Source organism: Acipenser ruthenus, chromosome 41, assembly GCF_902713425.1.
Source record: "Acipenser ruthenus chromosome 41, fAciRut3.2 maternal haplotype, whole genome shotgun sequence".
Classification (NCBI taxonomy): Eukaryota; Metazoa; Chordata; class Actinopteri; order Acipenseriformes; family Acipenseridae; genus Acipenser; species Acipenser ruthenus.
The window spans coordinates 3521275-3543313 of NC_081229.1; the positions used below are offsets into that span (position 1 = coordinate 3521275).

At 39.5% G+C, this 22039-nt stretch overlaps 1 protein-coding gene across 2 annotated transcripts; it reads right to left on the reverse strand.

Moving 5' to 3' along the window:
• Positions 1 to 1326: 1326 nt before the first annotated feature.
• LOC117434129 (flotillin-1) lies at positions 1327 to 20490 on the reverse strand. 2 transcript variants are annotated; one of them, XM_059010836.1, is made up of 14 exons: positions 20355 to 20490; positions 16130 to 16204; positions 14881 to 14956; positions 14177 to 14267; positions 11807 to 11950; positions 10923 to 11042; positions 8745 to 8840; positions 8242 to 8394; positions 7002 to 7183; positions 6830 to 6875; positions 5074 to 5211; positions 4472 to 4636; positions 3533 to 3551; positions 1327 to 2957 (listed from the first exon to the last, which is right to left on the reverse strand). In XM_059010836.1, exons 2-13 carry the CDS (start codon positions 16173 to 16175, stop codon positions 3534 to 3536), a joined length of 1275 nt encoding a protein of 424 aa, XP_058866819.1. In that variant the 5' UTR covers positions 16176 to 16204; positions 20355 to 20490; the 3' UTR covers positions 1327 to 2957; position 3533. The 2 variants fall into 2 exon arrangements, with proteins under 2 accessions (XP_058866819.1, XP_058866818.1); XM_059010835.1 differs by lacking the exon at positions 3533 to 3551.
• Between the last annotated feature and the right edge of the window lie 1549 nt (positions 20491 to 22039).

A 22039-nucleotide genomic window follows, 5' to 3' on the forward strand; every position in this document is an offset into this window, starting at 1 on the left:
CAAGGTCTCCAAATGACACTAGCTTTGGACTACGGTCTTGAACTATATCCACGTTCTCAATGACTATAACATTGCACTATAGTCTTGAACTACAGACACGGTCTCAATATGACTATAGCTTTGGACTGTAGTCTTGAACTACAGACACGGTCTCAATATGACTATAGCTTGATCCACTTCTCAGAGAGTTGGTCCAATGACAGTTGAATGTCTCGGTATGGAGTCTGGGCTGCCCTGGCGTTGAATCTGTACATCAGCGGGTCATGCTTCTAATCAGGCCTGCGGAGAACGTCTTTTTCTAAGCATTCTTAACCCGCAGTTCAGCAATCAAAACAAAAATCTGTCTTTTACCCACTCGTCTCCCTCCATCGTGCAATGGTTCTGGCATTCAAATTAAAACCTCCAGTCATTCTTGGTAGTGTACAGCACTGTTTGCTGGTACCGCTACTACAGTAAACAAACTGGATAACAAACACCAAGTGCAACTTTTCTGTAACCCTCCCTTTACACTGTTCGACTGTTTTAAAGAAACTTCATTCAGTTTTGCAGTCTTTTTTTCGCTAGCTGAACATGCAGTGCAGCATCAGTATACATACTGACAGTAGGGAGGGTTTTAAATACTTATCCACAAGGTGGCACACGAGCCACAGTATATATATATACTGATAACTGACCGAAAAATTGAAATTCTCACACTCTGAGGGTTTTATACAGGTAGGTATATAAAGGCTATACATGACAAATGTTGAGGTGTTCCAATACATTAGCACACTGCTGTAGGGGTCTAGAAACCTCTACCAAGGTTCAGCCAGCCCTGTTAAGCATTTCTATGGATTTTGGATGATGGACTATTACATAGTCATGCTTAATGTTTATGATGGCTTCAAAAAGTGTGAGAACATAAAACGAGAAACTTCATTTGTTAGTGAGAGCTGCATATACACAGTACACAGGCACAGCCACTAAATCCCCAATGGCACAGACCTTACATGATACTGTATCTGTGTATCACAATACTGCATAGCTACTTCTACTCCAGCAAGTGTTTCGAGTGACAAATTCATGTGATCTATAGCAGGCACGATTACGGGCCATGTGTTTGAAATGTTCCCATAAAACATAATATAATAAAATAGTCCATCATTATTGATCATTTTATCTTATCACACATCTTTCAGACCATCACTTATATAACAACCTGCATAATATCGCAATCTGGATAACCATATTATTAAATTCTAGAAATAAATGCAAGCCATGAAGAGAACAAAAAAGGGAAAGACTGCATTCTATACAGAATAAACAAAAAACCACAGGACAGCAAAGTCTGATTAGCAAACAGAATATATTTGTACATTTCACATTCTCTAGATACAGTGCACAATGGATTACTTTTTTCCTACAAGCCAAACACGGTCGTATTTCATTTTTTGGCACGTAACTAACATACAACAATTCTAATATTAATAAAATAAATTTGAAAACATCCAAGCATTACAAGATTCAGTAACCGGACTGCAACTACCATTTAAATAAGTCTCCTTCTGTCACATACAAATTGTTAAGGCAGGGGCATTGGTTTTTCAAAGTGTAAATATTTCTAACGTCTATGATTCTGTACCATTTATTTACTAGTTTTTTTAAATAGACGTTCAGTATAAAATAGTGATAGTAACAGAAGATATCTGTGATAGTCGGGCACGATGGGAACGCTTGGGACTCCACAGGTGAAAACATAAACATAGGAAGGGTCTATCGGTAGCAACACAAACAGTTTTTCTGTCAATGTCTCTTCTGTAATTTTAGAATCAGGTTTCCAGGGATTAGGGGTTTCAAGGTAATGGACCTCTAGATAAAATGTAATTCATGTTTTATTCTATTTCAGCATGAGTAACCTTTCTTTACAGAAAAGAAAACACACATCATATATATATATATATATATATATATATATATATATATATATATATATATATATATATATATATATATATATATATATATATATATAACACACACAAGTTTAGTTTCTTTACTACAATAGTTGTCTCCAGTTTCACGTAGGAATGCAGAGTTGAAAGAGTTAAAACTGACCAGGAAAAACCTTTTTTTTTTTTTTAATATATAGTATACAAGAATGAATGAAACAAATAATGTACCCAAAAACCCTATGATGAGAGTATACCACACTACTACAAGTCAGCAACATCTCTGTGGACAGAAGTGAATGTCTGTTAAACCTGTTAAAGGGGCGATTATATCCTGGAAAACAAGAAGAAAGCAAATGAAGTATACTCCTAAATTTAGTGTTACAAATATGTTCAGTCTTACAACCAATCAGTTTTTTTTTATTTTTCCATTAACGACCCAGGAGATTTTATGCTTAACACTGGTGACAGGAAATCGACAAGGCTTTTACTGGGCTAGTCCAGAGACAGGTCTTTCTGATTTGCTTTCGGACCATAACAAGGTTGGTGTTGGAATGTAATTAACATCCTTTTGTTTGATTAGGGCCACACCTCGGACAGGCAGTGTTCTAGCTGTACCGAAAAAAAAGACAAACGTATCGCATCGAGTTCAATTAACAGGTTGTACTCATGTTTCAATGAAGATTCAATGTCAGCTCAAAAATAACTATGCAAAGGAAGGCGAGTGAAACAAGCAACTGTGTCTTTGTCACATACTTGCTTGGTTCAAGGGGCAGTGTTTTTATTTTTTTTCTGTTTTCCAAAAAATACGCATTAATGACTGGCGAAAATGGGGTGAAAATACACAAATATCTTGTGGTTCAGCGTTTGTTCTCTGTGTTTTATAAGATGCACTTCAGGCAGTCATTGGGCACATGCAGACAGACAGGGTTAGACAGGGATAGGCAGACAGGGAGACGTTTCCATTGGGAGCAGTAAATCCGAGAGCCTGTGATGTTTTCAACCCAGTCGTCCGGGTTTCCCAGCAAGCTGTTCAATTAAAACAAAAACAAAAAGTTATTTTTTTTTTTTTATATCTGCATTTAGCATTATTAATTTCCATTCATTCATTCATTTATGATATACAGTAAAATTAGCTGTGTTGTTAGTCCAACAAGTACATTTCAAACGGATTACAATACTTTAATTTATTGGATTAAACTAATACAAAATAGGAGTATGTTGGTGTAACAGGGCGCAGGTTGGGCACCACCGGCGACCCCTCGCACTGCAAGCAAGTGTCTTAACCACAACGCAAAAGAACCAGGCTCCTCAGCATTTACCCTGCCACTTAAAGCTCTCAGTATCATGATTAAGAAAGCAGATCACCATGATTGGAAATCCACAATATGTATATGGGGAAAAATGCAAGTGTGGCATAAGGATGGACAGAGTCTATGGCTAAGATAACATTTCCAAACAGATACGTCTATGTGACGAGCAAGTGTAACATTTATATCTGTATCACATTTATTTCATACGGATGTATGATCTGCAAGCAAAATGAGTGTACGCACACACAGAACTGATATTCGTTGTACGTTCTGTACTATAAAGCTTCCTACCTCAAGATTCCAGCGAGAGCTTGAAGTAAGAAGAAAAGCAGCATGTTATTAATAAAGCTTTCTGGGCTTCGACTGTAATCAAAAGCAACAGGTACTGCCATGTCTGAATTATCAGATCGTGAAAATACAGTACTTGTTTTTTCTCCTCTCCTCCTGCAAGCGCAGCTATGGCCAAAAGTTTTGCATCACCTGGAATTATAGGCTTGAGATGTGTGTGTGTGTATATATATATATATATATATATATATATATATATATATATATATATATATATATATATATATATATATATATATATATATATATATATATATATCGTATTTAACACTGTGCAATCAAAGAAACCACAAAACAATATCACAAAAGTCTTCTTGAAGCCATAATAGTAGTAATTTCGTGTTAGATTTTGAAATGTCACATTTGTTATGTATCTGGCTAACTACAAAGCGGTAGGTAATTTAACATGTTTACGTAACATTATTCAGCAGGTTTCATTCAACTCTATGAAGGAAAATTAGTTCATTCAATACGGTGATGCAAAACTTCTGGCCGTAACTGTATACTGTAGCACTGCTCAGCTGCAGGTTTACATGCTCATGTGACAGAAACTGGGGACTGGTTTAAATTTTATTGGTGCCAGAATTTTGCAAGCTTGTCTACTACAGGGGTGTCTCTCCAGTGCTCTACAGGTGCACCCAATCTGAACACATATGCAACCAAAAAAAACTGTTGGTGCGACCATCAGTTATACAAGACAACACTTACGCAACAGAAGTCGTCAAGAAAATATACTTGTGTGACCAGGTCTTTATGCATTGACAGAGACACCCCTACAAAACGGTGCATAGCTGGAAAAGTGCATACCGGCACAGAAGACACAGCCTTTGTCAGCCCAAGAGGTTTGAAGCGAGACCAGAGTGTGCGTCTGTGCGTGTGTACCTGAGTGATGCTGACACCGGTCAGTTTCTCCATGGCCTCAGGCAGGCGCTTCATGATGTCCAGCACCTCCCCAGTCAGTTTGGCCGCTCCGACATCTCCATTGCCACTCGACACCATCGTCACCTTCTTAGCCTGGGACAGGGGCTTGCTGATCTCTTCTGCAATCTGCGAAACACACAAGAACAACATCACTGCAAATTCCTAATCGGATTACTGGATCTGAGAGGAGACAAAAAAAGTTTCAAGCTCCTAAAAAGTTGCATTTTATAGTGAAGTTGAAATCTTTTTTTAAGAGCTGAAAACAATAAAAAAAGGTCAAATTAAGCAAATTATTGGTTCAATTAAGGGATTAGTAATTGAGAGCTCAGTTGGAATGACAAATAAGAGACACATGGGGTCCCGAGGCCTGGGTTTGGGAACCCTGGTTTAATAAGAGAGGGGGGAAATCTCTGCTTGCCTCAATAACCCACCCACCCGCAACCTCCTATCCACACCCCTCTCCAATCCACCCACCCACCCCCAACCTCCTATCCACCCCCCTCTCCAACCCACCCACCCTCCCGCAACCTCCTATCCACCCCCTCTCCTGTCTGCCTGCTCACCAGGGGCAGTTTCTCCAGAAGCATGTCCACCATGGCAGCTTCCTTGTACTGCTTGAAAGCTTCAGCCTTCTTCGACATCTGCTCTGCCTCAGCCCTGGCTTTAACTTCCACTGCAAAGGCCTCCGCTTCTCCCTTGATCTGCGAGACAGAGATACTCACGGGGGTTACATTCATCAAGACAGACGAGAGCAGTCAAGATCGTTCCACAAAACCCTTCAAAACAACCAATCAATTCTGAGGAAAATCGTAGTCAAGCAGACAGGTCGCCTAGCGTGAGCCGAAACGTTGTCTGCTAAACTTAAGGACGTATGCGAGTTCCTCAGATCTTTAATGTGCTACTTTATTTCTTTTTTTTTTTAAAAGGAGAACATTATATGTTATTCTTACAAAATGAGAACAACTTGACAGTGCTAAAGAGAACTTGAATTCTATGACTTCGGTTTTTTTTTTTGGTTTTTTTAGGTGAACAAAAGCAAATCACAGTAGTGCGCAGTCTGTATCACTGGTATGACAAGAGGTTAAAAACAAATCTAAAACAATTCATGTGTAAGGTAATACACCGGTAATGGACAAACAGTAAGCTATGTTTCCATCAACAAGATGAACACATTTCTAGCAAACAGGTTTCCATCAAACTGGATTCATGCGAACAAACAGATGAACGTAATGACGTCACGGGTTTAAAAAAAATCGCTAGCGCATAAACGTTCTTGATCTGAACAAAAACTAAATTTAAAAAAAAGTTTGATGCATTCCTATCCATTTTTTTCTATTCGCTCGCTAGCCTAGCCTATAAACTCTAGCGAATAACCAACTCACTGAGCATTTGGGTTATATAACGTGTAGCTGGACTGACAATGGACCAAGAAGGAACGGCGTATTTTCAAGAATGAATTGGAATTGGACAAATTTTGATGTATATATATGCAGACAGAATGGCAGTCCAGTATTAGATACCTTCCAGAGATACCTGCACCAAAACCTGAAAGAAGATATTTCAATCCTGCTTGGGAAAATGAATATATATATATATATACGATCCAGGGATGGTAGCATGACGTGTGGTCAGATAATGAAGCAATTCAAATCTAGTGCAGAGATCGTGTCGGGAAATGGTGTAAAAAGATGACAAATATTAAACATGTCTGCAGCAGAAAAGGAGATGTTTGTAAGAGAAGTGAAATAAAACAGAGGGTCAGTTGTATGTCGGCATTTGTAAACGTGGACCACAAAGACACACGCTCTGTCTTGCCTACACTGCGGTTTGGCAAAAGCTGTTACATTTTACAACAGGTAGCGTCTTTAAAGGAATTGCCACAAATATTGACCCCCAATTCCACTGCCTTCCAAAGACTGCACTGTAGTGCATAAACTTTTGCCAAAAACAACAATGAGAACTTTGGCGACTACCTTTTTAGCGGTTGATCTACCGTTTGTGCGCAGAACGTGTGATGAAAGCACTGACCAAAGTGACACGAGTCGACTTATTATTTACCGTTTTGTAAATGTTGGTGGAAGTTTGATGGAAACACAACTATAGAAAACAGCTGTGTACGAACTGTAAAGCCAGTACTGTGTGGCACTGAAAACAACATGGCAGCAAACCCAGTGATTTGTACTGGACCACTCGTAAAGGAACCTTACAGAAAATTAGTACACAGCTGCGTACCAGATTCTGAAGACAATAACTAAATCCCTTTATTTTTTAACAACATATTCCATGCACTAAGGAAGAAAGGAAGGAATTCGGACTCACCCGGATGCTCTCAGCCTCCGCTTCAGCCTGCATGATGAGCTGGAGCCTGGGGAAACACAAATCGAAGTCTCAAATCTTTCTCAAACAGCTGTCCAGAGATAGCGGCTTTTTTGCAGTAATCTGCCCAACCGGTTACTGCCAAGCCCAGGTACAAGATCCAAGCAACAGTCACCTCTCTGCTTCAGCCAGCCTCTCCAGGCGGTAGCGCTCTGCATCAGCTGGCTTCTTCACCTTCGCGTCCAGCTCCCTTTCCTTGCGGGTGATCTCCTGTTCCTGCAGCATGATCTGCTGGGATCGCTCCACCACCTGCACCTGCATCCTCTCCTCCTCGATGCGCTGCTTTGTCTTCGCCACCTGCGAGAGGAGACCGAGAGATCAGCGTCAATACAGGGCTTCTCCAACCCGGTCCTCGGGACCCCAGTGTCTTATTAAACCAGACTGCAAGCAAGTGGACTGTCAACAGGCATATAGTCACAAGATAGTGCCCATAGAAGAAGATAAAACATTCAAATCAAGCAGCTTTAATTTAAAATGGGAGCCATAAACATGGTTTGGCAGCTTCTAAAAAAAGAGTTGCAGGTTTCAAGTTACTTATACAATTTCACAGTTAACTTGAAATCTCCCAACTGTTTAAGAGCTGAAAACAATTAAAAAAAGGTCTTATTAACCAAACGAGAAGTTCAATTAAGGGTTTCGTTAAGTAATCACTTGAATAACAGAAACAAATACAGAAACATGCTATGTAACTTTTTTTTTTTTTTTCAAACAAATGGGGTCACGAAACAAAAAATGGTTGAAAATACAAAAATAATGATCGTATGACAGATAAATGCATAATTGAACTGTATTTGGTGCATTATATTGTATAATTACAAATCAATTACACAGGTGTGCCAAGGCTCAACTACAACTACTGTATTGAACTGAATTGTAAAATTACAATTGTAATTGACCATAAGTCTGTCAGTCAGTGTGGAATGCAGCGTGTGAAAGACATCAAAGTGCTAGCATGTGTTTCTTCTAGTGTTGAACACTTCTTACATCATAAGTAGTTCACCCATCACTCCAGGAGTGGAAATAAGACTCACCCATTCCGGGTTTTACTACGAGCTTGATTAGCCACAGTGTGTACAGGTAACAAGCTCAGGTGTGTCTTATTAAACTCACAGCAAAACCAGGAATGGATCATATCACTATGCAATTTCCATCCCCGAACTCAAGACAAAAATGATGAGACTGATGAAGGCACTAGTCAAAATATTTGTCTACTACACTGCTTGTAAATCTGTAAAGAATTAAGTAAAAATGGATGACTGATAATAGTATCATATTACATTATTGGAAAAGAGTGAAAGGTGAGACTGAAGGAAGGTGTTCTCCCAGTGACAAGGGGGAGGAGTTTATTCTCTTGCCTGCAGCTGATAGGCCATCTCTGACTCCGCCTTCTTGGTGTTGACCTCCACATCATAGGCTGCCTTCTTCAGCTCAAAGTCCCTCTGCGCCTTCGCCATCTCGATCTCATTCACATACTGAGCGGAGACCTTCTCCTGCATCGCGTGAGCTTCCTGAGGGAGAGAAAGCAGGTGGCTTTAGAACCATTGTGCATGCCTCTTCATTAAAAACAACTTCACAATTACACATACAGAGGAAGTCCTTTAAACCCACCAAAAAAATCACACACCAAACTAATAAAACTTGAATGAATATGCTTGTTAAATGACATTCCTTCAATTAAAAATGTAAAAAAAAGGATCTTAACCTAATAAGAAAAAAAATACTGTTGAAAAATTTAAAATACGGGAGAAATCCCGGGAGCTGTTAGGGAGAAGGGCCCAAAATAAGGGCGACTCCCGGTAAATCAGAGAGAGCTGACAGGTCTGTCTCTCTACACAGAAAGCATGCAGGCCTCACTCACCCGCATCACAGCGTCTCTCTTGGCCATGGCTTCTCCAATGCGGGCGTCCTTCTGCACCTGTGCTGTGCGTGCCTTACCCAGAGAGTGGAGGTAATCCTGAGGAGGGAAAGGAAGAGCGCAGCGGTGAGGGACGGCACCCACAGTACTGCTTTCATGCATCTCTGTAGTGCGGTGCAAGCTGCTGTGCTATGTACAGTGTATGCTATTTGTTTGGTACTATTTTTTTTCAAACTCTGCCATTCTGCACCACTGGTATTGTTAGTTTGCATTTTCCACCCCAGGCACCACAGATCAGCAGGGGTGGTAGAACACTTTAATACCTGTACTACAGTGTGCCAGAATCAGTGCTAACAATGTCCTACACAAGTTTGGATAAGCTGTTCTCAAGATGCACGTACACATGCTGTACTGCGTGCAAGCTGGGAATCATAAAGCTAGACTTCTACTTGGGAAAATAAACGTAATTCATTTAGAAAGAGAAATGAAACAATCAGCGCACTGGTGCCTATTTAAAATTGTTCAGTGCTGCAGAGACTCCTAAAGTCCCTGTGATGAACACTGTAAACCTGCCCTGTAGAACTCAGAACAATGTACACTGCGGCTGTCTGAAGAGGGTTTGTTCTCCAGAGCATTCAAGAAACCAGACCAAGCAAAGCTGGAGAAATAGGTTTAATACATACCCCTCCAACCAACAAACAAATTGAGACAGAAGCATAAATGCTCACTAAATATTGTATCATGGCATCCATGATTAAATGACTGTCCCTTCTTCAAAAGACATGGAAGACTTTTCTGAGCAATACAGCCCCCAAGCACACTGGCATCCCTTAAAGGTTCTTCATTTACTATCAATGCAAAATGACTGGGTGGGATACTTCTGCAAGCCTGAAACCAGAAAGAAACATCCCACCTCCAGTTGTTCTGCATTAATTCAGCAGAGAACACCTTTACAGGCAAATGAACTACTATAAAAAGAGCAAATGTCAGCAAAAGGCTGTAAATAAACGTAGCGCTATCAAGTGTCATGCTAAGGAAAGAAGATCACCATGACCTACATCCACTTTATGAAAATGCAGGGGGCAGACTGCCTTCCTATACCAGCAGATTCTGATGTGCTCAAAACTGGCTGAAGTCATTATTTAGCACAACTTAACACAACTGGATAAGCAGTTCTGCAGCTAGAATATGTAAACGATGTAAGTGTGACAGACAGACAGCTTTTACTATTTTGTTTCGCTAAGGATCTGCATCGTCAGCTGGGTATAAAAATAGCATCTGATACATGCTTGAAATATACAATATACCAGAGGGTTAAACAGTTAAGAAAACAAATCTGTACACTAAACTATTCACACCCCAACTGGATTCTGGTTTGCAAATGTTGTGCATGTTTCTCTTATTCGCTCTGCAGAGCAAAGTCCAGTCTGGAACGGGAGAATCCGACAGCCCTGCAGCTGAAATCTGAAAAGATCACATGGGTCCTTCCAGGAAAAACATTAATCCTCCGGGAACGCAAAGAGCAGAATTGAATAAGGGGGGCCCCGGAGGGGGAGGGTGCGGCTGAAGTGAACCAGCGATGGAGAACAGAGCCTTTCAGTGTGAATGGGAATCAAACTGCAGCTCTGTAGTAATAATCTCAACTGGGATAGATCCAATACCCTCTTAAAATCTAATAAGATCTAATAACCTCTTTCTTGTGATGGTCACGGCACTTGTGGGCATCCACTGATAAGCTTGTATCTTTCCGCACCCTATACAATATTCCACATATATTGCATATCATATTACAGATTTGCCAGCAGTCTACTATTGAGCATTCCAATATAACAAATGCTACATTTACATGCCACGGCCCTATATAACAACATAAGAAAAGTCTGAGAACGAGAAAAGGCCATTTGGCCTATCAAGACTCATTTCGTTAGCACACCATTTTCCCATGCTGGGGGGGAACTAATTTAAAAGCACAGAATCTAGTCATTTTTTAAATGCTCCCAGTGTTTTAGACCCTACTACTTCACCTGGTAGGCTATTCCATGCATTTATTTATAACTGTCAAAAAGTTCTTCCTACCTTCTGTTCTAAACTTTTACTCTGCTTCCACTTCTACCCTCTTGTTCTTCTCTCTGTGTTAAATATCATGTCAGATCTTTTCCAGCAGATAGCGGTCAGACCTACCTGGTCATCGTGCACGTCCTTCAGGGTGTAACTGACCACACTGATGCCCATGTTGACCAGGTCCGAAGAGGCCACCTTGAAGACCTGCTCCGAGAACTTCTTCCTGTCCTTGTAGATCTCCTGCAGAGAGCACACAGGGCTCACCACAGACCACAAACACACCACAGTGCAGCTCTACATTATGTACATATCATATCCTGGCACCAGCTTTCCTACTACATGTGTGTGAGTGTAGTAGTCTACATATTCAGAGGTTTCTATGTTTGTATACTGCCCCTTTCTATCATTTTTTAATATACAGTTATGGCCAAACGTTTTGCATCACACTACAGAATTAACACATTTTGCTTCATAAACTCGAATGAAACCTTCTGAATAATGTTACGTTTAACCTATTAAATTACACACTGCTATGTCATTTTCCACATACTTAACAAAAAACTGACAAATTGAAAAACATTTCTAAATCTAACATGAAATACTACAGCGCTACTATTGTGGCTTCAGTTAGACTTTTGCGATATCATTTTGTAGTTTCTTTGATTACATGATGTTAAATAAAAGACCTAAATTCTGTTCATATAGTTTTTAAAAAATGCCTCAATCGTAAAATTCTGGGTGATCCTGCAAAACTTTTGGCCACAGCTGTACATCAACAAAATGAATTTAAGTTAGGGAACCCAAGTTTCCTAATTATTGCACTCACTGTAAATTATACTGTATTTAAAGATGAATCTTACATTATAACCATGTACTGCCCTGCAACACTTGTAAGTCGCCTAGGATAAAGGCGTCTGCCAAATAAATAATAATAATGTAATGTAATGGTATTCTGTGCAATGAAGTGAGCCCATGTGTGTGTCTATGTGTGTATCTCTAGTTACCTCCACAGTCATGTGGGCCATGATGGCTCTCTGGTGCCCCTCCAGAGTCTCCAGTGCGATGTGAGCGATCTCCTGCTCAGACTTCCCCATGAACATCTGACAGGCCGCAGCCAGCATCTCCTTGTTCTGACCCTGGATCTTCACCTGGGTTCAAGTGAAACACATTCATGTGAGGATCAGCAGCAACAACAGCAGGGCAGCAACACTGGTGCTGTTGCTATCACCGATGTGAGGAACATGCATCCCCTGCCACGGCCGCGAATTCAAAACAAGAAATCAGTAGTTAATGACCATGACGTACATCACCTGCATGTACAAAATATGAATTAGCAACGAAATGTTTAATCACAAATCGACAAGCGATTCTCCAGATATATGTATAATTGTGTAACAGCTGGACAGACAGACACCCCCTATACCCCCAAAATCTGATAGTGACCAAATCCACTATATCCCCTTTGCTTCGGATTTCATCCCCAGCTGGAGAGACAAGATAATTCTGCACTAGAACCCCGATTAGGGAGGGATTACCTTGTCTGTATGGTAAGCTCCAAGGGAAATAAATTAGTGTTTTACACCTATTGCTATCTTAAGTGTTTTTTTTGGGGGGGGGGGGGGGGGTTTCTCATTAAAAGCTAGATATTCCAAGGTGGTTTCCTGTAATGGAACTTGGTGAGATTCCGATGTTTCTCATGGATATTAAAGTGCTGGCTAGCACTATTGTGGTAATGTTAGTAACGGCAAGAACAGGAAAGGCTTCATTCATTTACTTATGATACAATACATAACTTGAGCTAAACAAGGTCTTTCCCAAGCTTACTGACAACTGAACAAGCTCTCAAGTGTTACATACAGACTTCTGCCAGTCTCCACAGACAAGAACATGGATTTTAAAGCCCTGGAAGGAATTTCTTTAAGCTTGCCAGTTGCAACAAGGCGTATATTTCTGTATTGTGTATTATGCCTGCAACACCACCCCCCCCAACCCCACCCCCACCATTTAACTCAGCTGCAGCTGACCCCAGACCCCAGGGAAGGCTCTCAATCACCCTGCTGCTGCTGCTGCTTCTGTATTCATTAGATGTTGCCAACCGGATGTCAATTTCATCAAATGAATATCCACTAAAAGCATTGCGCAAGGAGAAGCCATATGGAAGATGAGCATTGACGCCCAACAGAGAGAGAAAATGGAAAGGATGTGGAGGAGGGGCTGAAAAGGCAGGAAGGAGGGGGAAGAGAGAGAGAGAGCGAGAGAGAGAGAGAGCGAGAGAGCGAGAGAGAGAGAGTGAGAGAGAGAGAGAGAGAGAGCATGCACTTGCCAGTGGATGATAGAGTGGTGTGGGGGAAGGGTTACAATCTAAATCAATACAATTCAATAGAATACAAAGCAGGAACCACAGTAGCAGCTCAGAGCCAGCCAAGAAATCACCTCATAATAAATACAGTGTCCCCAAAACACATGCCAGACAGTTACCCTACATTGTATTTCATATGAACAAGGTTTTTTTTTTCCACTTCATGACTGCTTATTCCTTTAGTGCTACAAACCGACAGTAACACTGTGGTTTGTGGTGTTAGGGCATCTAGATCTGTACGGAAACGCAGGTAGAATTGCAGCAATACCCTACACTTGCTGCTTTGTTCTGTACAGAGTCACGAAAGCTACTCTATTCACAGTGTGTTATGCTACTGATCTGGTTAAACAATTCAGAAACGTACAATGGTTTACAAAATGTTTGTATCTTGGTGCTAAATTAGAAGCCCGCTTGACCATTTTTTTCTGTGATGCATTCTTAAAAAAAACCTTAGGTAAGCACTGAAGTGAAATCCTGAAAACAGCACATGCCAGCAGTTATTTATTATTACAAACCCAATTACTTATCACCTTAACATAAACCCTGTTGCCATGACTACAGGATTCCCAAAATACTTTTTGTCACGATTGCACTCTAATAAATATGCTACTGCATTTGTTTTGAGAAACAACCAGTACACAGAAAATATATCAAGCAGCTTTTTATTATTTTTAGTCCATAAACATTTTTTTTTTGGTTGTTATACCACAGAAGCGCTATTTTTGTACACTGTTCCTAGTTAAAATGTAAGCCGTACCTGCAAGTCCTCCCCCACTACAAAAGCAATTCTCATGTCATTGCTTTAGATTAAACTGGAAGCGATACTACAATCACATGCAAGGAAGCGATGGCAAGGTAACGGCATTCGTTCAATGTTCTGTCCGCGTGACGAAGTGCAGTGGAAATGCTTCCAGGCTCCTCTGGTGCTGTGACAGTGCAGCCCCGCTCTGCACTGGCCTGGCCTGTCTGTGCAGTGGAAACTAGCTGAAGCCGAGACTCATGCAGCTCTACCTACCTGTGCAATCCCAGTGACCGAGATTGGCACTCCATGACGGGTGTAGACTTTGTCACTTTTCACATTCAGAGTCAAAGTGTTCAGGGAAATTCTGAAAAGGTGAAGAAAAAACTGTCAAAGCAGTTGAGCTACAGTCAAACTCACCTCACGTACGCACTTTATGTATCCCTAGGTCATTTAATGCAAACAGGGGCCACACGAGAGCCCTGCGTTTGAGGCGTGCGTTCCACAATATGCAAAAGTTTTTTTTTGTTTTTTTTTCACATTTGAATTGTACTTCCAATAATATTATCATGTAACAAGACACCCATATGTACTTTAAAAAGGTTCAATTATGTATTTGTCACACAATCGTTATTCTTGTATTTTCAACCACTTTTAGTGACCCCATTTGTTTGAACACAGTATGTTTCTCAATTTGTACCTATGATTGTTGCTTGGTTATTTAGAATATACTATAATTGTGATTAGAATCGTAAATACTGAAGCATAACTGAAATTGAACAAAATAGCACTGCAACTGTAATTTCAGCAAACAATTCTGCTGTGACTAATTATAATTGAACCTAGGACTGATATACACATCTTCAATAATTAAGGTTTGGGCTTCATACATCAAAATAAAAGGTGCGTCTCAAAGGGACCAATATGTATATTTTGAATGAGTCGTGTCTAGTGTCACAACCCCAGTCCTGAGCACTCACCTCTGTATCTGTTGAATGCAGGGTATGACAAACGCTCGTCCTCCAGCAATCAGCAGTGGGGGAGCGCGGCAGAACCCTGCAAACAGAAAACACAAACATTATGCCAGCGATCACACCACGGGGGCAGTGCCAGCAGAACGCCATGCTCTCCTCTACCCAGGCGCTGAGATTCTGGAGACTGGAGCTGATAACTCTCCTTTTCCCAGTACTAGGACTAACTGACTTGTTCCAAAACTGATACGTCATATTCAAGGTTGGGGTCAATTCCTGTTTTTCAATTCCAATTCCTGTTTTTAAAATATATTCTAATTTCCATGACCTTTTTTCCATCGATTTTCCATTTAAAATATTTTTTAACTGGTCTGTTTTGGTGCAGTGACTGCGTAAAGCCTTTATTATAAATAGCTAATGTGCCACTTATGATACTACATGCATAAGATTTCTGTATGCAGTCATCTATATTGCTATGCTCAACAGTAAGAAACTGCAATTCGCAGTGTTTTGTTAGAATGAGCTGCTCACAGTGACCACAGAGGACTTAGACTGAAGTCACTGTTAGTCAGTTAAATTGGCTTCAAATGAAAGCAGTTGAACAATCACAACAATTGATTGAAATACCAATCCCAGTTCCGTCGAAGGCATGGGAATTGATTTTAAAAAGGAATTGGAATAAAAAATAAAATAAAAAGGAATTGACCCAAACCCTGGTCATATTACCCAGTCATGAGACAAATGCAGGTTTTGCACATCTGAATATTCTTTAAAAATGTAAAACATATATTTGATTTTTCTTTTCAAATTAACAGGGAAAATATACTAGTATCATATTACAGTAAAGAAATCTCAGCACCCCATCAAATTACATTTGAAACCAAGGGAAGAATCGTCACTCTGCAGAGTACAATACAATGTTATTTATACCACAAACACGGGTATATCTAGCATGAGATACATTTTTGTTATTCCATTTCAGTCAGTGGGACAACAGGGTTACCTGGACTCGTTTTGAATGCGTCTTTGCTTACGTATGTGTTGATAATGAAAGTAAAAAGATCCGACAGGAAAAATAACCCCTGAATATATTGATTAAAAAAAAAATCTATTTATTGCAGGTGTCATTTATGTCCCTTCATCTGAAACATGAAAACAACCGAGGCCTCCAAGCAACAGCTTCCGTGAAAAGGAAGACGGCCCCGCTAAACCCACAAGCACAAGCACAAGCACACACCAACCAGAGACACCCCCTTACCTGACACGACCATGGCTTCATTGGGGCCACACGTGTAGAACACCATTCTGAGATGAGGAGTGGAGCTTTACCACACTAAAGGAAAGACAGACATGTTACTGATCTGTAGCGAGCCAGCAGATAAAGATACACACATTCCCTGAACTCTACTGTGAAATGAAGCCTGCAGTGGGTCATCACTTCCTGATCTGTTCTATTACAGGATCTGCAGGGAGCAGCGCTGAAAGCGATTAGTCCTTAAAGGAACGCATTGTTGCAGAAACCTATTTGTTGGGGGTAATTTTACAAAAAGTTAAATAAATGCCCCCACCTCCAATCATTCTGCATTTAGTCCCATACGTGTCCCAAATGTGCATACCACTGTTTCTTTGACAAATCAAATAATTTGCCTTGTACACTGCATTGATCTGCGGGACTATGAAACATCAAATCAATCATTTCAATGTCTGATTGGATACTTCGATGCAGACACTCACCTTTCACATTCAAAAACATCCTTCTTTTTTTTTTTATATGACTTCAAAACAACGCGATTAGGACTGAGAGGTTTTCATTAAACGGCTGTGCAACGAAAACCACAGCCTACAGTACATTGGCTTTTAATGTTATTTGCAAGCATAGGTCACATCTAACAGTAAAGAAAGAAATCAGACGAGTTCACAAATTCACCTTTAATGAGAAGCCAACTGGTATTATTATTATTTGTTTCTTAGCAGACGCCCTTATCCAGGGCGACTTACAATTGTTACAAGATATCACGTTATTTTTACATACAATTCCCCATTTATACAGTTGGGTTTTTACTGGAGCAATCTAGGTAAAGTACCTTGCTCAAGGGTACAACAGCAGTGTCCCCCACTGGGGATTGAACCCACGACCCTCCGGTCAAGAGTCCAGAGCCCTAACCACTGCTCCACACTGCTGCCCATCCGTGTATCCGTGATAGATCATACTGGACTCTATTATTAATGTATATCATGAATATTCATGATGTAAAATGAACTGTGTACAGCCATCCTTATAAATAGTGTATCCCGTTCATAGAACAAGTAAAATGTATGCAAAAGAAAGCATGATTAAAAACAGCTGCATTAAGCGAATTATTTTCCTCAAAGAAAAGGAACAAGGAGATTCGCCTGGTCATTCTGTCGTCGGTTATGATTATGACATGCCTTGGGCACTGGCAGCCAACAAAGATTTCTACAGGATTCGTTTTCATCACTGGGTCGAGAATGCCACGCATTCTGTTTAACAAGCATCATAAAAAACGGAAGCAGACCTACAGCCACAATCTGTGCAGTACATGAAGACAGGGAAGTGTGACATGCATTATGGACAGACAGGGAAGCATTTTAGTTTGTAAAATAACGTTTGAATAGCTGGATCACCTACAAGACGTATAAAAAATGGGTTTTTGCAAAATCTTTTTTTTTTTTTAATGCGGTCAGTTAAAAATATACAAAAAGATCTCCAAAAAAAAAATGTTAATGGTTCTAAGAAAGAAAATGCATAAATCAGGATTTCCCCACATCTCATTTTGTCCTCGAACACAAAAATACAATCAGACTGTTAGCTTCTTCCATAAATCACCCAATTCTGATACTATCCAAATGTAATAAATAGCATGTGTAACATACCCCTCCTTACCCACCATTCTGACAACCCAGTACAGACAGAAATTCACACTAGCCGTTCGGAAAGTGTAGGGGGTTTATTTGGGAGTAAGCCAGCTTTTGCTGTAATGTGTCCTTTTGTTGTGTCCTTTTGTTTGTTTCCAGTAAGTTCCTCAGCCTGAACGTTTTTTTCATTCAGCCCATTTCCTGTCTCTGCAATCACAACAGCACAGTTTTGTTTCGTTTCAAAACCGCCAGTGTGAAATGTGGTTTTTGCATTTGACACGGAATCATCTAAATCATCTGTGGCTTTAAATCTTGTTGCACTAAAAAACAAGGCCAAAAGTTTTGTATCACCTAGAATTTTAGGATTGAGACTATTAAATAATAATAATAATAATAATAATAATAATAATAATAATAATAATAATATGAACATAATTTAGATCTTTTACTTATCATGTAATCAAAGAAACTACAAAATGATATCGCAAAAGTCTACTTCCTGTTCAAAATGTAGTATTTTTTAATTGGTTATTAGAAACAATTGGGGCAACCTTGCCCAGCACCAAGCAAATCAGCACAACTGTCAAAAGCAGTGGGGGTCAAGGTTGCCCCAATTGTTTCTACTAACTTGGCTTGTGTTTTCCAGCCACAATAAAAGCGGATCGAACTTGCATCAAAAGCACAAGCCAAGTTAGTAGAAACAATTGGGGCAACCTTGACCCTCACCGCTTTGACAGTTGTGCCTATTTGCTTGGTGTTGGGCAAGGTTGCCCCAATGGTGGCTGGGCACTTTTGATAACTTGGTGTTTTTGTTTCAGATCTAACAATGGAATACACTTATTCCCTTCTCTGACGTCACTTTCTAGCAACAAGATATGAAAAGCGCGTTCGTGTGAGCGGAACAAATTAACTACGTTATTCTTTCACATGAAATGCAATGCGTTACCACATTTTGTTACTGACCTGAAAAAGGAGCCATTACAGTTCAAAATTACTGAAAACGTAATCAGATTAGATTAATGCATTACGTGTAATTCGTTACTCCCCAACACTGGTTATAATTCGTAGTATGTATCCAAAAATGTAAATATAACATCTTTATGGACTCACAGACGAGTGGATCTCTGTATTCTCAAGTAAAATCCTGTTACCAAGTTTCATCGCAGACGGGTAAAAAGTTGCAATTAAACACAAGCTAGCTTTTATAAAATCAGACTCTCATTTCATTTCAAAACTTAAGCAAAAAAAAGAAACAGAAGCCAAGACAGAAAGCTTGTCTGCTCTCTCTAGAGAGGAGAGATGGAGACGGCACGGGTCTGGTCTGCATCACAACCCTATAATGGGTCTCTTCCCTTGGCTGTGCAAGAACACACAGGTTGCATTATCCAGCCAGGCTTGTGATTGATTGGTTTAAGAATACTTTTTGTTGGAATGCCCTGGAGACGAGCTATAACCATTGTTTGCAGGCCACACCCCACACAGAGAAAAATAACATCAAATGTAGGGTGACCTAATCTAATGCAATCAAGAAAATACTACTAATAATAATAGTAATAATAATTTGTATTTATTTATTTATATATATATATATATATATATATATATATATAGATATATATAGAGAGAGAGAGAGAGAGAGAGAGAGAGAGAGAGAGAGAGAGAGAGAGAGAGAGAGAGAGAGAGATTTTACACACACACATTTTTTTCTACTTTTAAAATAACACATTTTTAACATGTGGGTCAGGAGTTCTACAAATCCTCACAAACCTACCCCTACCCCTCCTCATTTTTCTTGGGTCAAGTCATTACACGACCATGTTTTCTAAAACTGGCCTGGACATTTTCACTCACTTTCAAATGTGGTCCTTTGACCCACGAACACAACGGAGGGTTCACTTGTAGTTTAATTCTAGTTAAATGGTTCAATTTTCAACAATCATTAGATTCTGTGTGGTGAACTACCATTGCTTAGACTGTTTCAACAGTACAGCCAATTAAGACGCAGACAAGTTACTGAACTAATAAACGGTGGCTAGAAGTTTACAGTCGCACGAAAAACAGACAAATATTTTTGTAAACACAGCGTTGATAAATTAAACAGTGTCACTCTGAGGACGGGTTTTATAGAAACCGCATTTCCTGCACATCAAAATAAACTTACTTTTGGTTTAGGATCATATTTAAAATAAATGTACAGGTATATGCATTATTAAAACACCAACTATTTAACTTGCATAGTCTATTCGTCGCCCTGGATTTAGTATATTTTGAAAGGGATACGCTGTTTTAAATGACAGCTACTTTTGAAACCCCGCCCCCAAATCCAAAGTATTATAAAATTGCTCAATACACACTAAAATAATTTAGACAAAATTATTAATAGGTGCGCCACATACACACAAAGCGAGTATTTTTAATATGTCAAAGCCAACAGAATAAAAAAAAATATGAAATGACCCACGTACTCGAGTTGTGTTGACATTCACTTGAGTAATCAACATTGCATTATTTTTTTTATTTGTTTTCTAAAAGTGGAAATGCAGCCTATATATTTTTTTTTTTTACCGCTTCGTGTAATATTTTTGAAGAAGGCTTTATAAACGTACCTGTTTCACAGTAAGGTATTATTACTCTCCGGGTGAGTTTTATATTTTCTTTATATTTCCCCTCAGCTTTCCTTACGTTCTTGCTCGTGTTAATGATAAACACAGATCCACACCCACACTAGCGCAGGGGGATGCGGGAAACAGACCTAATTTCATTACACCTTATTTGAATTCCGCCACCTAGCGGCATGGAGGATGAACTACCACACCAAGATCGATGACAATATTGTCATGTATTTATTTATTATACTTTTGCTGTTTATTTTTTCTTCTGTTTGCGGGTGGCTGGATGTTTTGTATCCAGAACACTTTAAGGAGGGAGGAATCACGTGTGCCCGCAGATTAAGGCAATGTAAAGTTAGCTAATGTAAACAAACTGTTAGGCTAACAGTACCTGGCTTCAAGCAGCAGAGTTCACAGAATGCTAAACTGGTGCTTCATATTCAGTGTGAAACTGAACAGGATTGTGGGACACTGCAGCTGTAGAAATGATTGAAACCATTGTACTACTTCAATAGTATCAGCAAACCTGTAAAGCACACACTTACAGTAAAGGGTAATCTTACTGTACACATCAGCTGTGATGTTACCATTACTAGCAGATGGTTAGGCCACCTATGGTGCTGATAGGAAAGCCAGAAGGATGCATTACAAAGGACACGGCTTTAGGCTTCAGGCCCTCCTTAGCAAGTACAATTCAAACAAAAGTGTCCAAGTTAATTTAAATGGTTATTTAAAGTATTTGTAAACCCCACAGGAGTCGATTTTGAATGTAGTAGTTATCCGTGAATTAAGAATTCTAGTAGTAATATTATCACACAGATTCTCAATTTTTTATCTGAAGATTTTTTGGTTCTTGGCTTGCACATTATATTTCTGTTTGTATATATTTTAGTCCCCATTTTTTTAATGGAAAATGGTCTGGAATAAACCATGGTGTAAAACTAGCAGACAACGTAGTTCAACAAGGGAGCAGATAAACATGTTTTCTAAGTAGTAACTTGCTAGCTATATAGCCATTAAATGGATTGTATTACTAGTTGTTCTGAAACTGGGTATATTTTCAAAGCGGTAATTCCGCCCTTTATTATAGCTCCTTTTTTGTTCAAGGCGACAAATCCATAACAACATAAAAACTTGATTTATTATATTATGCTGTTTGTATTTAGAAAAAAAATAACAGGTATTTTTCTCCTTTCAAAATAAAATGGGTGTTTACTAAAAACTAGAACACGGGGGCCCAATCATGGTACTAGGGCCATTCAACTCCAGGTTAACAGATATTATATAACGGATGGAGATGTGTTTAGTTCAATCAAACAATTCAGAACACTGATGGAACAAAGACCAGGACTGGAAGAGACAGCTTTGACCACCGCTGGACTATACAGGAATTGCTTTGAAAACATTTCTGCGGCACTGCAGTAAAAGCTATGCGAATAATGCCCGTGACTTTCTATAGACAGATAATACTAGAGCGATCCAGATGCTTAACCAAACATACAGTACGATTAGATAGTGGAACATTTTGCGTGTGTGTGTGTGTGTGTATTTTATTATTTTGAAAGTAATTATCCGCGCATTCGGTCACTTAGATGTTTTCCCCCATACTGGTATAGAAAATGCATTTTTTAAAAGCTGGATACTGTATGCTGATTTGTACCACTGTACTACAAAAACGTTTT